Source organism: Esox lucius, chromosome 21, assembly GCF_011004845.1.
Source record: "Esox lucius isolate fEsoLuc1 chromosome 21, fEsoLuc1.pri, whole genome shotgun sequence".
In the NCBI taxonomy this organism is placed as follows: domain Eukaryota; kingdom Metazoa; phylum Chordata; class Actinopteri; order Esociformes; family Esocidae; genus Esox; species Esox lucius.
This window is the reverse complement of record NC_047589.1, coordinates 22247114-22265542: the sequence shown is the minus strand read 5'-3', so window position 1 is coordinate 22265542 and position 18429 is coordinate 22247114. Positions and strand designations below refer to the sequence as shown.

Here is an 18429-nt window from a genome sequence, read left to right as displayed (position 1 = left end):
GAATTTGTCATACTACATAAACAGCTATTGACACTGCTTATCTATAGCCTCCAGACAGATACATGGTTTATACAGGTGCACACACACACACAAACACACACACACACACGCCCCCTCTTCCTAGTGAAATTACAGGTGTCATTCAGAGACACACAGTAAAAGGGGTGGAGCTGGAATGCCGTAACTATGGCAGCAATTCAGACACACTCCGTCACCGTAAAATAATATAACAGGCTAGTATTAGTCAACGAATGTCAGGCCAATAACCAGTCATTTGTCAAGAAAAGAGTAAGTAGCAATTAACACCTGGTGCTATACAGCCGAGGTAGTGACTCAGGTCAACATCTGCCTACTTCATAACATAGACATTCAGACTTATTTGTTTTATATAAGTATATGTAGAAGAAACTATAGGACAGGACACTAGTTCAGCATTAGATTTACTTTACAAGTTACTTATCTGATCTAATCCAGAATAACTTACAGTAGTGAGTGCATAAATGTTTTTTGTACTGGCCCCCGTGGGAATCAAACCCACAAGTGTTAAAAGCCCTACCAACTGAGCTTCCTTACCCAGTAATGGTGTTCCCTCATTCGTTGTTACGGTCGCTCTCTTGCGCTGTATGTTATGTGAAACTGAGGCTCCATTAGGGGGCCAGGCCTCTCCAGAACCATGTGTAAGTAGAAACGATCACTCATTGGGCTCCACAGGCTCATGTTTAGTACAGATTCATCACAATCACTCACCTGCCTCCCAAACTCCCACAAAACAACAGGAAAAGAGGAGCGAGGCAGCAACAGCAGCAGCCCTCTTAAATTCCTCTAGTTTTAGTGTTTTTCTCTCTCTCTTGCAGTGTGCCAATGCAGTTTGAGATAATACTGCATTTTTGCACAATGACACCATAGACCAACTGGCCATCAGACAGACACCCATAGATGACAGAGCGCTAACTATGATGGACCTCTCCATGTCTGTCTACCACTTCCCACGCCTTGTTGGGAAACCCCTCCCGACGGTTTGATCATAACCTGACACCTGAGGAACGCCGTCTCAATCAGGCCTGTATTAAAATATTAATCATCAGGTTTGGCTCTTGTCCAGTTGGCTGTTGCTTTAACCCGGTGAGCAGTAGCATTTTACCAATGGATCACACCAGGATGAATGGCTCCGCTAATTATCCTATAGCGCACAGACGCGACACAGCATGGACGACAAGGCTGTTTTACTGTTTACACCACATCTGGCGCAAGGATTTGAGTGACACTTTCTACAGTTGTAATTTCAACGAACACAGCAGCCGCACTAGCCATGACTGCCAATGGGAAAATAAACGCCCACTTCGGTCCGTTATGACGTGAAGGGTGGAGTCTTGAGAAAAAAGAAAACAACCTCTGGCTTGTTGAGTCTGTTACTTTATGGCTGGCGATTTCTTCAAACCACAGCTGGGGACGAGGCACCTATCGGTCTCTGAGGTACTTGATTGCATCAACAAAGCCTTGAACAGCATGCAGTCATGACATAACCCATTGAAGTGAGACGTGAACTTTCCAAACATAATACGCCTGGAAATGGACTGAAGTCTGTCTACACTTTGTTTGGATGCCTGTTTTTGGACATGAGGTTATGTTCAACACACACACACACACACACACATATATATATATATATATATATATATATATAAATATATCTAATTTCAGAGAAAGGCAGATGATGTGGTCAGCCTGAGTCTGCTGTCATTAGAGATATCAGTGTCCACAGAAAGGAGCATGGCAAATCAACATTTAAGGTACACCCATTTAAATGCCATATAACGTCTTGGAAAAGCAGTCCATTTTAAGGGACTTTCTTTTCCACACTTCATTCCATCACTCATTGTGTGGCGTATTTACCAATGACTGCGATAACATGTGTTCAGGCATAATAGAGTTGACAATGACACGCTCCTGACAGAGTCATTACCAGTCTGATGCAGGCTTTGAAATGATTCTTTATGAAGAACCCACTCTTTTGCATTATGGGGGCCTACAGGATTGCTTTGTATTGTAATAACATTTTATGAGAAAGGAACCTCGACTGTTTGGTTCAGCCACTCTGCATTAATTTGCGGGTTGGAGTGTCTACCAAATGTGGTGGGAGTGTAAACTTAAATCTAATAATTTAGAACTGAATTTAGTGTCCCGTGTGATGGCAGAATAAATGTACACATATACAGTAGATAATGTACAAATGCAGTGGACAATCCCTAGGGAGATTAAATGTAGCATGCGTTTGTCTCTTACTTTTCCAAGCCCAGCTGTCGCAGCGCCTTCTCCCATGTTGAGCCTACAAAAAAGACAAAAGATAAATGTCAAATTTGAGACACAACAGGGTTGACCACTATTCAACACTCTCGAGATGAGCTAAAGATGGTGTATTCCCAACTGGCGCTGTTTCATGAAGCACTCCTTAATCCCAAAGTGCCTTCCCAATTTTTACGTTGACAACCTGTGAACCATTAGCATACACTAAAAGTTGAAGTTACATCAATTCATGTTTGACTGGATGCAGTTTATATGTAGCCACAACAGGGTGCAATACCCCCTTTGACACCAGCGTGGCAGATCTGTCAGACCATTAACAGATTATATGAGTTGAAGGATCAGATTGTGGACCCGACCCGTCCACATGGACACTGGCCCTCAGTGGGACCATAACCCAGATCTAAACCATATGTTAGAACAGTTAAGGCGCGCGCGCGCACACGCACACACACACACGTTTTCAAACCCCCAAAAACATTCCCATTCAAAAACCTATTTTCCCTCACCCCAATGCCACCCCACCCCTCCTCCACCAACTCCGAACCCACACATCACTCACACACAGAAGGCTGCCGTGCACCTCAACAGCCTGTCGGAGCCCCGCCCTGCTGAAGGCCGTCGTCCTCTGTAAATCACATGAGTCATCTGGTAGACGAGTGCTTATCTTGTTCCTGTCTTCCATGTCCCCTCTCTGGTTTAAACATAGTTCGGTCTGTGTTTCCAACATTAAGTGCTTATGTCCACCCATTTGTTGATTTAGCGAGGCAGGAAAAAACAAAACCTGCATTCCTTTGGAGGCTTTGGGACCCTATCTGTTTACAAGGTAATTTCCAGGTGTCCAGGGGCGCTGTCTGGGTGAGAGAATTCGGACATGGTTTACTGCCAAGTGTCAACACCCAACCCAGCGGGTGAGGAGAGTTACCCTAATTACAGATCAATGAGACAGTGCTAAGGCGGCCAATCTGCTCTGTCAATAGTTCATTAACTGTGTGGCTAATAGGCCCTCGGATGAGAAATATGTTCACGACTGACATAGCTGATGATATCATCCTGATTAAAATGAAATGTTTTATTCTGCAGTATCTTCTATGGTGAGGAAGTCATTTCAGTGACTTTCATTTATTAGAGCTGATCTAAATCACATCCGTCATTACACTTCACCTCGAGTTAGCCTTCACCAACCTAACTACACAGAAATATCTGTTGTAACAATATTTGTATTATCAAATATTGTATCAGTATCAAATAGCAGCATCAAATAGTAACATGAAGTATCTGTGCTATGGTTACATGGAATGCTTAGACATTTCCCAAAAACATATTAGCTAACATTCTAGTCCTCACTTTCAAACTTTACAGTCTCTGCGGTTTTAATGCCAGCTTACAACTAGTACTTGGCCCCAGTGATCCATACAGCCTCTTTGTTATGACAAAGTATTCTGCATGTGTTGTTACTTGCTACTAAAACCACACAAACATTTCCTTCAAGGATTCCTCATTGTATACTGATCTCTTGCAGTTAACATGGTTAAGCCAAAAACATACAAATAATAGAAGAGGTATTTTTATTGACATTTTAGTAGTGTTTTTGGATTACATCACGTGCACCATCTCCCCTACGCTTCCCGTCTTGCTGTTCGTCACCCCGATATTTCATGGCCACAGTACAGCCTGCAATATTGCCAATCCCGATTTATGCAGGGCCATGGGAAATGTCATGCTCGTTTGATGAGATGTTTTTCTAAATACGATGCATGGAGCTCGTCGGTCTCAGCTGACTTACGGTCCAGTTCTACAAACGTCTGAAAAACTCCAACCGTCACTGGAGTGGCGCCTCGCGATTTGTGTGTTTATATTTCTGGAGTGGACGCATATAGTAGGAGCGGAATTCCGTAAATCGATTTGGGTCTGACAGAATAATGTTCATGTCCATTAAAAAGCTAAATGACCCCGTGTAAAACAGAAAGTCTCATATTAACAGTCAAAGCGTGTATTGTTGAAAGAAAAACCGGACTAACAGAAGTTAGCTTTCGATATAATAATTACAAAGAGGAAAAACGTAACTGGCAAGCCTCACGTGAGAATAACATCTACATTTGTCTCACAATGTTTCTCTTTGAAAGAATATGGGGAGTTTAGACCCTCAATCCTCTACAGTAATAGGCAGAGTGTCAGTAGTTGTTTTCTACATTGACAATGTATAGGCAGGCCTAAGGGAGTGTGGAAGAGAGTTTTGTACATAGACAAAATGACGTGTCCGTGGCAGTTCAAAGTCGTCCAAACCCATAGGTGGAATTTTGCTTTGTATTCTCATTTATTGATAAGTTGCAGCAACAAGTTACAGATGAACATTACTTGAAGAGAAATAAATAGTTTGTGGGAAAGAAAGATTCAAGAAAAGGGGAAAGAAATGTGTTACAAAGATAGAAAAATACGTGGATGGAGAAGAGTGATAAAAATAAAGAGACACAAAGGGGGGTTGGCCATGATGTGGGCTTAAGCAGCTGTTTGGCAGCTCCATGCCAATGGGTGCAATAACTTGGGAGAGCAATAATGTGCTAGCGCATAACAAACCAATGGTATTTTAATTTTCAGGGTTGATGGCAATGGAGTGCAGCGAATGAGCCTATACAGTACTCAGCACAAAATACACACACACACACACACACACACTATCCTGCAGCTCATTAGTGGGGAAACACCTCATTAAGTATAATATTCACTCTATAATACTATAATATAATTCAGTCATGGTATCAGAGCTCAAATAGATACCTGTGATAATTAAAACAATCCCCTGTGTTTTTATGTGGAATTGTCACCCTATAGAAATCAAAAACAATCTGCTACTTTCTGAAGGCTTGCCAATGAAGTACAACCCGGTTTTCTGCATAAAATGTAATCACCTCTTCTTTTAGCAATACTCTGTAAGCATTTGGGAACTTAGGAGACCAATTGCTGTAGTTTTGAAAGTGAAATGTATTCCCTTTCTAGCTTGTTTTAGGATTTCAGCTGCTCAACAGTTCGAGGTCTCCTTTGTCGTATTTTTCGTTTCATAATGCACCAAATGTTTTCAATGGGTGACAAATCTGGACTGCAGGCAGGTCAGTTTAGTACGGAGCCATGCTGTTGTAATACGTGCAGAATGTGGTTTGGCATTGTCTTGCTAAAATAAGCAAGGCCATCCCTGAACACGTCTGGATGGCAGCATATGTTGCTCCAAAACCTGTATATATTGTTCAGCACTAATGGTGCCTTCACTGATATGCAAGTCACCCATTCCATGTGCACTAATGCACACCCATACCATCACATATGCTAAAACCAATGGTGCTTTTGAAAACAAGCTGGATGGACCCTCTCCTCTTTAGTCTGGAGGACACAGCGTCCATGATTCCCAAAAATAATTAAAACATTTTATTTGTCAGAACACAGGACAGTTTTCCTCTTCACCTCAGTCCATCTTAAATGAGCTCTGGCCCAGAGAAGGTGGCAGCGGTTCTGGATCTTGTTTATATCTGGTTTATTCCTCGCATGGTCGAATTTTAACTTTTTTTTAACGTTTTTGGAAGTGTTCCAGAGCCCGTGCAATGATGTCCACTACAGAATCATGTCTGTTTTCAATGCAGTGCTGCCTGAGGGCCCAAAGATAACGGCCAACCAATATTGGGTTTCAGCCTTGTCCCTTGCATACAGAGATTTGTCAGAATTCTCTGAATCTTTTAATCATATTCATTTCTGTTCACATATAACAATTCAAACGCACCTGTGACAAAGACAGTCTAAAAACAATACAGCAATTCCACCGGCAGAAAAACAACATTGGCTTCTGTCTGCTGAAAGCCATTTTAGAGTCTGTGCAGTGGAATGTTTTCATATGGCCAAAACAGTTCTTCACAGATGATGACTGTTTTGGGAAAACAAGGTTCAAAACAGCCCGTAAGTCTCATTGGACCACATAGGAATATACCAAGCCAGAACTTCACACGTCTGTACAATGCTTTGACAATGTAAACGACTGCGGTTCAGACACCTTGTAAAAACTTGCCAACTACCATAGAAGAAATTCCTTAAATTTCTTTAAACTGTTATAAGTAAAACAAGGAAATGCTTTCAGTTTATGTGCATTGTGGGTTTCAATTGCATTTGCAGTCATGTTATTTTTGGGGGAAATATCATAGACAGAGGTCCTCAGTGGATATTTAAACTGAAGAACTGCACACTAATTGCGTATTTTTCTGTTGAGCAACAGACCTTGAGTTTGTGTGCAGTTATGGCGGTGGTGGAGGACGTAAAACATAAAGGCCTCTTCCTCCCTGGAAGTCCCTCATTCATGGCCTCATCCTAAACTGTACTTCAGTTATTCTGTTAGAAACGGACAGACTGGCAAAGGACGAACAAACGTACCGACAAACGGATGTACGCGCACCTGGTAAACAGGGCTTTCGCTGCTCATTGACGGATGAAGCGCACATCTCAGGGTCGGCCAAATCAGTACAGGGCAAATCACAGGGGCCCAATCAAGGAAAGCTGTGGCAGCTTAGTTTTGACACAGGGTTACACCCGCAATGCCTTCGGAATATATATTCAGACCCCTTTCTCCACATTTTGTTGTGTTATGGAATTTTGTGTTCTAAATATATAACTGATAAAAATTGTTTTGCGAACAATCTACACATAACACCCCATAAGCAAAAAACCTTTGTTCATTTGTGTCAGATGAATAAAAAATAATAACGGAAATGTCTCATACATAAGTACACAGATGCTTTTTTAAGTACTTTGTAGAAGCACCCTTGCCACCGATATCAGCTAAGAGTTTTCTTGTCTATGCCTCTGCCAGCTTTGCACACCTGGATTTGGGCAGTTCTTCTCATCCTTCCTTGCCCATTCTCTCAAACTGTGTCAGATTGGATGAGCAGCGTTGTTGAACTGTGTCTCCTAGACTCCCAAGGCATTGTGTTGGCTGTGCTCTTCAGATGGTTGTCATGCCTCTCCGTATTTTGCTCTGTATATCCTTCCCTCTGAGGTGGTTCCTGCCTCTGAGAAGCATCCCCATATTGTTCCCCCACAATGCTTAACTGTAACGACGGTATTAGCCAGATGATGAGCGGTACCTTGTTTTTCGACAGTTGTAGCCTTCTTGGCATTCAGGCCAAAAAGTTATATTTGGTCTAAGGTGTAAGGTTAAGGCTTGATTGATGGAGTGCTGCTGGGATGGTTGTCCTTCTGGTAGGTCCACCCATCTCTAGAGATAAATTCTCAGGCTTTTTTTCAGACCATGTAAGCCAGCCAAGAAGAGCGAATGTGTGTTACTGAATGATTGTGTGAGTGACTTGAGTGAGTGACTGACAACCCATTGTTAAACAGCATAGTGGTAAGAGACACAAACTGCCACATAGGTGACCGGGTTTTGATCCTCGCCACGGACAAGACAAATTAGGAATTAGGATTTGTTCAGGATAGACTAAAACTTCACTGGCTACAAGCTTCAATAGCTACAATATAGTAAGCTTAAAGTAAAACTGTTTATGGTTTTACTGCGATGGACGAACTGCACCGACAACAAACACACTCCTCTCGATTTCGATTTACATAGCATAGTTCACATAGTGTAGTGGAACCAGCCATGGAGTGACTGGAGTCATTGTTTTCATTACTGTATAGCTATTAGCTAGCCATCTACAGTAATCTCTTTCTAATTTAACCTGTTGAATGTAGTGTAGCGACCCTGTTATACCTGTTGTTGGTTTGGATGTTAGCTAATGTATGGAACGAGTTTCAACATTCATCCCTTCTAATCGCAGGCCGGCAGAACTAGGCTTGCCGGGTTCCTTTTCTTGTTTATCTCTGACCTCCACACACTTTACTTTGGGAAACGTCTAAACAAAGTTGATACAACATTGTTTACTTCTAACGGAGCTAAAGGAAATGAAAGGTTATCAGGACCCCACACTCTCCTTTATTAGTCACCCATGCTTCTGCCTGCGTACCTATACTGTAAAATATGGACCATGAAGTATTTTTAGGATGAATTGTAGCCTACACTGCATCCTGGGGAAGATTCTTCTTACTGCCCTAGACACAGAGCTATTGACAACAATCCGATCGTAGAAAAAACATTAAAATACGTTTTTGACATTTATTATGCTTTCTTGCCGCTCATCCATGTGGTGATGGATGATAAAATATTGTTGCTGGTGTCCAGTCTGATAGCAATTCTAATGTTAAGAACAAGCCCAACGGTGCTTGCAGACGAGCCCAACAACAAAGGCCTATTAGGGTACAGAAATAAAAATGAGAGACGCCTACAGAGTAACACTGCCTACTACGCTTTTTGACAACATATTAAAAAAAAAATCTTTGTTTTGAAAATGTTCCTGTCCATGTTTCTGTTCCCGATAAACACATGATCATGGCTTTGTTTTCCTGGTGACTCCCCATGGTTGAGAATCTGAGATCTCTCAACCAGTGAGGATGCTGGAGCATGCGAGATGTCTACCACCAACCTTGGTGGGGCTGAGCCAATGTGCACTGCCCTTTCATGGGACAGCATTGGTCGCTTTAGTGCCAATTACTAATGGTACTGTTTACTAGTGTTGAAGCATGAGACAACACATAAAGTAGGTTTACTTTCAATTATTCACCAGCTAACAACAACATTTTGGCTGGGCTGTCTGGGAAGCTTTATTCTGGTTTTGCTGGTACTGATACCAAGTGGATGCATGGTTCTTACCTGAAACTACAAGGGCAGTTCAACAATAGACTCCAGTATGTCACTTATAAAGCATTTGTAGTAACTGTGTCAGTCCCTGCCTTCACACAGTAGCCCTCTCTTTCTCATCTGTCTCTCTCTTTAATGCCACAACACTCGCTTTTAGCAGAAAGGGTCATTTTTCATCCCCTTTAATCTCACCCCAGATTACCTCCTCAGAAGGGGTGATTGTGTGTTTCTCCGTACCTCATTCACTTCACTCTAGGCCCTAACTCTCAGAGGGACATGGCAGCGTTTGCAGCGAGCACATTTTTACAGTGCAGATTTATCCCCTGCCAACAGCCATTACTGAGAGTTCGGGAAGGAGATGTCATTTTTGGCACAGCCGAAATATGCACCAATCTCCTTCAGGGATGCAGGCGAGAAATGTCACCCCAGAGGATACAGTCGACGTACAGAGGGTGTGCCTCGAGACGTTTTCCTCAAATTCTATTAATGTCTTGTCTTTTAAAGCCAGTTTTTTATGTATACAGCCTTGTATATCCTATGCGTATGACCAGTAAAAACTTGAACTAGTTACTGCCTGAGGCCTTGTTGACTGGTCCCTTTTCATCAAGTCTCCTTTCAATAGTGTACACGCAGGCATGACACGGTCACAGGCCTGGGTGATTATAGTAACAAAGGAAATGGGGTTGGCCGTTGGCCAATCAGATAACCTTGCTACCTTACTCCTTCAATTTGCCTCGATTACACATCTAGAATGCCATTAAGAATTGCCATTTTTACCCGCACAACTATCATCCAACTTGTAACATACACCATACTTATCACATTTTCTGTCCTCTATTTGCCTTAACTGCACATTTAGTATTGACATTTGTACTGCATTTGCCTTCATTGCACATCTACATGATCTCACAAAAGTGAGTACACCCCTCACATTTTTGTAAATATTTCATTATATCTTTTCATGTGACAACACTGAAGAAATTACACTTTGCTACAATGTAAAGTAGTGAGTGTACAGCTTGTATAAAAGTGTAAATTTGCTGTCCCCTCAAAATAACACAACACAAAGCCATTAATGTCTAAACCGCTGGCAACAAAAGTGAGTACACCCCTAAGTGAAAATGTCCAAATTGGGCCCAAAATGTCAATATTTTGTGTGGCCACCCTTATTTTCCAGCACTGCCTTAACCCTCTTGGGCATGGAGTTCACCAGAGCTTCACAGGTTGCCACTGGAGTCCTCTTCCACTCCTCCATGACGACATCACAGAGCTGGTGGATGTTATAGACCTTGCGCTCCTCCTACAAGAGGGTTTTGACCAGTCAATGCGTGTGACATGATGAGGCAGCCTGTCTGGAATTCCCCCAACCATCAGGGGCTGTGACCGTTCAATATGTGCCGTCCTCTACTTGACACCTGGGACATGTCAGTGTGCCGCGACCAGGATTCCGGCTTCATCAAGCTAACGATTTGCCCGACAGGGATGAGCATAGATAACCTAAAACTTTGTATGCGCTACGCTGCTTCAGAGGATTACGCTCATTGCTATTAGCACAACTACTTGATAATTTGGATACTTAATAGGCTATGGTAAAACTGCAGTCATTTTCTTAAATTCATGCCCCCAGTTACACAGAATCACTGTGAGATCTCCACACACACTATGTATAGTAGACTCCACAGCTATGAATAATAGTAGTCATAAATCAGAAAGAAATTAAAGTAAGAATTCCAACCCCCTAAATATCTGGGTGATGGATTTTGTACATTATTATTTTTAAAACAGCATATTTCTGAAACATCCAATTTATGTCAAGGCCAACAAGACCAATATATCACTCAGTATCTGTTTTGAACACAATGTAGTTCATTACCCCTACTGCAGTATTACAGTCTGTTGTATATAATTCAGAAAGTCTTTCCTGATGATTCACCGCAAGCTAATGCCAGTGGTTTCCTGACATGGAACAGATCTGTCACTGGGGTGAGCAACAAACAATGACAAACACCTGTAATTTAATATCAAGACAGATTTTCTAATTTTTGAAAAGGAGATTTGTGGAGGGTGAGTAACAAACAATGACAAACACCTGTAATTTAATATAAAGACAAATGAAGATGAGATTTGTGGAGGGTGAGCAACAAACAATGACAGACACCTGTAATTTAATATCAAGACAAATGTTCTAACTTTTGAAGAGGGATTTGTGGAAAGTGAGCAACAAACAATGACAAACCACTGTAATTGAATATCAAGACACATTTTCTAACTTTTGAAAAGGAGATTTGTGGAGGGTGAGTAACAAACAATGACAAACGCCTGTAATTTAATATCAAGACAAATTTTCTAACTTTTGAAGAGGAGATTTGTGGAAAGTGAGCAACAAACAATGACAAACGCCTGTAATTTAATATAAAGACAAATGAAGAGGAGATTTGTGGAGGGTGAACAACAAACAATGACAAACACCTGTAATTGAATATCAAGACAAATTTTCTAACTTTTGAAGAGGAGATTTGTGGAAAGTGAGCAACAAACAATGACAAACGCCTGTAATTTAATATAAAGACACATTTTCTAACTTTTGAAGAGGAGATTTGTGGAGCTTGGTTCACACAGTGGTTCAAATGTAGCAAGTGACCATGTTTTCAGAGGGTATTTTGAGGAGTATTAGATTAGCGCGTACCCTACCGTGCAGGAATGAGACGTGAGAACGCGAATTGCAGAGCGTAAGAAATAGAGCAAAGAACAAACAGCACAGCAGAGCTCAAACAGGGGTAAACAGATGTAGCGTGTCAGGTCCAGACATGAGGCATGGGGAGTGACACACACACACACACATCTGTCTGACATGTGTTTCAGCCAAACCGCTGACTCACAATGCACCGCCATTCTACCACTAGCTCTCCTGTGTTCAACCTTTGACCTTTCAGAACCATACTGAGGATGCTGGGAGGGAGCTGCCACATCTAGGAGCAAACCGACATCCCTGTTGTTCATCTTACAACACTTGGTCACATGGGGGTTGTAACCAATCAGGGCATTCGTTTTGACTGCAGCCTACATACACCGGAAAGACATAACATTATGACCACCTTCCTAATATTGTGTAGGTCCCCCTTTTGCCGCCAAAACAGACCTGACCTGTCAAGGTATGGACTCCACCAGACCTCTGAAGGTGTGCTGTGGTATCTGGAACCAAGACCTTAGCAGCAGATCCTTTAAGTCCTGTAAGTTGTGAGGTGGAACTTCAGTTTTGGAGATGCTCTGACCCAGTCATCTAGCCATCACAATTTGGCCCTTGTCAAAGTTGCTCAGATCCTTACGCTTGCCCATTTTTCCTGCTTCAAACACGTCAACTTTGAAGACATAATGTTCACTTGCTGCCTAATATATCCCACCCACTGACAGGTGCCATGATAAGGAGATTATCTGTTATTCCCTTCACCTGTCGGTGTATACATAATTAACACATGTATATTTGTCTAAAGTCCATGGAATGAAAGCAGACAGAAACGTAGCTGCAAACCAAATCATGCGGTCAAATAGAAATTCAGTTATGTTTGCTGTTGAATGGCCCAGGGTCCAGACAGCATAAATAGTTATCGCATAACAAATGTGAAAAACTTGTGTTTACTTGGTTGTTGGAACGATGAGTAAATAGCTCAGTGGCTTTGTTCTTAACTAAATTGCATCTTAGTTACAGTACAGAATGTTTCAAAAGGATCTCAAGTCTTGAGCTCTCTTTGTCCTGAGCCCACTGCCAAATGTTGTCTTTGGCGCCCTCTTACCTGCAGGTCTGCGTTTCTTTTGCAATATAACACAGAAACAGAACACGGTCATTAAACGTTAATCCTTAGCAAATTGGACTTTAAAATGGTACTGCTAATTCCTCACAGTTTTATATTGTAGCTGGACAAATGTTAACTTTAGAATGAATCTTACTGTTGTAGTCCTGACTTTAAGTTTGCCATGAGCTTGTCAGAGATTTGCACTAATCTGGCTTTACTTAAACAGTGTAGTGTGGACAAGAAATTCCCTTTTTTAAATGGTCTAAATGGATTCTTAATGTTGTATTCCATCCAAGCCTAAGCCTCTCTTAAAAGAGTTTGCAGCCAAACGTGACATGAGGTGAAATTCTCTCCCCATTTCAGAGTATATGTTGCTTACTTTAATCACACCCAGGAGCAGGCCTTTGGCGCGTCCTATTTCTCCTGATAATCAGTGCATTTGGAATACAACTGACTCCAGCATCGCCTTAACTATCCTTTTCTCTGTGTTTGGCAGTCCATTTTCATCAGTATTTGAAAACAAAAAAAGGTTTGCATTGGCACTCTCCTGTCTAGACAGAGGTTTTAAGATGATACAAAGCCCCATACCTTCCTCTAACAACCATTTACATCTCTCACACAGCTACAGTTGCCTGGGGTTTTCAGCCCTTGGCGAACTGTTAAGCATTTGTTTTCGTTCGGTCTTTCGACATGACTGTGTACGGTGATGCTGGGAACTTTCACGATGCCACTCGACTTGCGTGAGACAGACGACCTTCGCTCTGAATATTTCGGCGTTCAAGTGCACTTCAGTCAGGACTCACTGGTGGTGAGGGAGGTATTTCTTTTCATTGTGTTAATCCCCATCTTGAGTGCAGATGTTGTGGCTTACGTTGCTCTGGGAGAGCTGTTCCAGCGGTGTGCAGCACCAGGGGGACCTGTATTGGGCCTCTGCCCCAGGCTGAGTCTTCTGTTGTGGTCTTAACACCCTGGTGTCAGGGCCAGCGGGTAAGCTGATCCAGGCACGTGACCTGTCGCCCCAGCCTGCCCAGGAGACCCTCAGTGAAGCACAGGTTTCCTCCCACTTACAAGCAGAGTTGGGGATTAATAGATTACAAGTAATCCATTACATGTACATGTAACCGATTACAAGCAAAAACAGTAACTGTAATCTGTTACGTTACAAATTAAAATATTGTAATCAGATTACATAAAAACAGTGCTTTTGAAAAAAAAATTGATGGTTCCTTACAGTTCCTCACTTACTGATCCGTTGGGAAAGCATGTGATACCACAACGATGTTCCGAGTCAAAAGTCAGGATGGACACAGATAAGTGTGTGAGCGTGCGTGCGTAAGAGGGAGATAGACTGCGTTTGTGCACAAGCATGTGCACACTTCTGTGTGTGTACGCATTTTTTACACAAGGAAGACGGCTGAGTCGAGAAGGTCGGTACTCACAATTGAAGTTAGGATTTATGCTGTCCCCTGCTAGTAGACTGTTGATGGTGATCTGGTAGATAACGTGCAGCAGCAGGAAGGCCAGACTGGTGAAGCACAAGGACTTAAGCAAGCGCCCTGTGTGGCCTGAAAGGGAGGGAAACACAGTCAGATTTTATTCGGAATGTATTTATTTTTACATTTATTTATTCATTCATTCATTCATTCAGAGAGTCAGCCTTGGATCTATCCCTCTGATACACAAAATAAAAATATGTATCTAAACATCTAACTATTAAAACAATTACATAAAGCATTCACATTGAGCAACAGAAATATCGCTTCTCAGGCATTTGAATAGCCCATCTAAGTTGAGTATATTCGGAGAAAGAAAATTCTATGGGTACGGTGTGTTGTAGTCTTGTAGAGAAAAGCAGTTTTCCCTAACGTTGAATAAACCTGCTGGATCTCTAAGATGAACCAGTTTTGAGTGCAATGATCCAGTGTGCACCATGCTCAGTGGGACCCCGGGGTCATGTAGATCTGCCACAATCTGGATCAGTGTAAATAGAGCAATCTTGACATACTATATCTCCAAATTCTTATTATCCAATCAAATTAAATGGGCTCAGTTATGCCACAAAACAAGGAAAATGTTGACGGGTGGATGATTTTTTTTTTTTTTTTACAGAAGTAGAAAGACAAATTCCAGGATGCTCTTGAAGGACCATGGTTGTACAGGACAAACCTGGAGATAAGAATGATCAGAATTGATAAAGTATCATGTTTCAAAGTATCCAAGCTAACATTGATCATTTCTCAACTGAAGATCAAACAAGAATGAATACCCAGGTAGGCCTGCTGTAATCCACCTCCATAACCTCCATATACAGGAATATTTTGGAGACGTCTCCGCTGAGCATGGCCAGTAAAATCACAGAGATGTTTTTGGCAGCCCGGAGGCCATCAGTCAAGAACCAACCTAATCACATGGTGAGCTCACTATTCGGCAAAGGAGATGGATTAAAACGGAGTTCAACGCTTGGAAATGATTGATCATCCGTCGTAAGGCTGATTGAAAGGCTTACATGAATATGGACGAAAGGTCACCTCAAGACAGCAGGAGAAAAGAACACTGTGAACCGATATGTTTCAGCTGGTTCAATCAATTTCACATGACATTTCAGTAATCAAGCAGATGTTGTAATCCAAAACAATTTAGAATAGTGAGCACATTCAGGTTCATACTTCTTTTCTACTGGCCCCAGTGGAAATTGAACCCACAACCCTTCCGTTGTAGGTACCATGCTCCATCAATTGAGCTACACAGGACCCTGTCTGTTAGCCCAGTACATCATCTAACCAGGAAGCAGAAAAGCCAACTCAGTTAATGGTAGATTTAAACAAGATGTTGGCAGGGCTTCATGAAAACAAACAAAGTACAGTACAAGTAATATTAAAAAATATGGATAGATACTGTAACTCTAAGCAAGACAAACTGACAGATTAACACTTGCCTCTTAGTTTATATATTTTAGTGTGTGTCACACATTGCTAAATGTATTTGGAAAACATACATACCGTATGTCAGAAAATATGCTATTTCTGTAGTTTTCCCTTTAATTTCATGCTTTAAATTAATATTTTTTTTCCGCCTTGGGTGAGAAGCTGAGTGCGAGAACGGAGAAGGGAGAAGTGCAGCTGTCAGACCCCTGACACAGAACAGAAGAACACTCCTGTTAACACCCAGAGGACCACTTCCATCTCTCTATGAGGATGAATGATCCCACCGCGATGTCCATAGACGTGGGATGTTGTCCGGACACCGCATAAATATGGACACTCGCATTTGGTGGCGCTTGTCATTTTATCATTGCAAAATCCAACTTCCAACCAAAATGTAGTTGAATGCCTGTTGTCATCTTACAGTGGATTGAACTCCCTGTAATGCTTGGGCCTACAATTACAGTAAAATGTAAATATGTTATGCATTAATGTCTCATTAGCCAGAATGGCACGCCCACAAAGACATTTTGAATGGTCTCAAGCCTCAAATTGTAGTTGGCTTCCTTGTCTGTTTTCGATTAGTTGTTTTCGAGAAGTATTATTCCAACACAACATGTCTGCAGGGTAACTTTCTCACCTCACTCTATTCTCTGTAGCAAACCCTGTTCAGTGTGGTTCTTCACCATAACAAGCTTGGTGTGTGAAGTTGACAGACGGCGCCATTACCCACACTTAATAAGGCTCCGCGCATCAAACAGCGGACACGTCACATCATAATCACCTAGGCTACTGGTCAGATTCTTCTGTCTACATCAGACCTGGGCAAGATAAAGCCCCCGGGCCGGATCCGGCCCGTTGAGTCATTCTATCCGGCTCGCAATACATCCAAAGCTTTTTTTTTTACTTTATTTACTGTTGCATATTTATTTATTTTCAAATTAAAAGTCCCATGTCACTCCCAGTAATAAGTACAGCAGTATCATACTGTCTGTTTAAAATACCTTTAAGTTGAAACTAGGTATTTGCGTTGCTATGATACGTAGGGACCAGCATCACAATCCACGCGCGGAAGTTATCATTTGTACGTACTATACGCAATTGATGGCTATCGATCTCTGGAAATGAGCCTAAGAAAAGTTGATAACGAAAGCAGGGTATTTAAAAAACTCTTGACAGAAAATATTTATTTGCAGATGTCGCAGGTAAAGCAACTTGCTTAATATGTTAAGCTAACAGAGGCACTTCCTGAGCAAGCATGCAGGGAAATACCAAAACTGTCACCCGATGCTACAATTCAACAAGTCCAAGCGCAGATGCAGCCTCACTGATGAACATATTGCAGCAGTACCGCACACTTTTTCAACAGAACCGCACACTGCTTCAGCAGAAATGACTCCTGACTTCACCTCACTTGTCAACGCCCATACGAGGCTCTCCTGTTCATATTGAGTAGCCCTAAAAGTTGATTTCTTGGGTCTGGGCTGCTGGAATCGCTGTCGTTAAAAGCACGTAGTACAAAAAATATACTGTAAGTTAGATGAAGACAATTATACCAACATTTGCTTTGAGTGAAACTCTTCAGAAGTGATTTCATAGACTTATGTCTGCCCTAATAACTAGTATACCTATATAACTGTTATACACTATACCTTATAGCTTACTCTGTTGAGTTGAAAGTTAGGTTTTAAGGCAAATATGTGTTGCAACATTTCTATTGAGTAATAACCCTAAAAGGGATTTTTTTTAGGCCTTTGCCTGCCATAATAACAGTTGTTAACATTAAATAATAAAAAAAACGTTAAAGTAGATGAAGTTCAATTATGAAAACGGTGCTGCGTGGAAAATAAATATGCATAAATATAATAGGCAAGTTATCAGAGTTAGCTATGTTGTGTGTTTTTTAGGCGTGTTTGTTAAAAAAGTAATCTGGCCCACGATGCTCTCTGGCATTTTCAGTGTGGCCCCCCAGTGAAAAATATTGCCCACCCCTGGTCTAGATGAATGTTTTTGGGGAGCAGCGCCAACATTACAATGGGAAACTGATGAAATATGCCACTGACATACAGTGGATATAAAAAGTCTACACACCCCTGTTAAAATGCCAGGTCCTTGTGATGTAAAAGAATGAGACAAAAATAAATCATGTCAGAACTTTTTCCACCTTTAATATGACCTATAATGTGAACAATTCAATTGAAAAACTGAAATCTTTGAGGAAAAAATAACAAACAAAAAAAACAATACCCTGTTTGCATAAGTGTGCACACCCTTAAACTAATACTTTCTTTAAGCACCTTTTGATTTTATTACAGCACTCAATCTTTTTGGGTAGGAGTCTATAAGCATGGCACTTCTTGACGTGGCAATATTTGCCCACTCTTCTTGGCAAAAGCGCTCCAAATCTGTACGATTGCGAGGACATCTCCTGTGCACAGCCCTCTTCAGATCACACCACAGATGTTTAATTGGATTCAGGTCTGGGCTCTGGCTGGGCCATTCCAAAACTTTAAGCTTCTTCTGGTGAAGCCATGCTTTTGTGAATTTGGGTGTATGCTTTGGGTCGTTGTCGTGCTGAAAGGTCAACTTCATCTTCAGCTTTCTAATGGACGCCTGAAGGTTTTGTGCCAAAATTGCCTGGTATTTGGAACTGTTCATAATTCCCTCCACCCTGACTAAGGCCCCGGTT

At 41.7% G+C, this 18429-nt stretch overlaps 1 protein-coding gene across 3 annotated transcripts in view; it reads right to left on the bottom strand.

The window, feature by feature from the left end:
- The window catches only part of LOC105025734 (piezo-type mechanosensitive ion channel component 2), a 101668-nt gene that overhangs the window by 58569 nt on the left and 24670 nt on the right, over positions 1 to 18429 (bottom strand). For all 3 annotated transcript variants that reach the window (XM_013139663.4, XM_020041853.3, XM_020041854.3), the window contains 2 exons: positions 14259 to 14384; positions 2284 to 2326 (listed from right to left, as the gene is read on the bottom strand). In XM_013139663.4, the coding sequence (XP_012995117.2) occupies positions 2284 to 2326; positions 14259 to 14384 (169 nt within the window). The remainder of the gene's footprint in view (positions 1 to 2283; positions 2327 to 14258; positions 14385 to 18429) is intronic.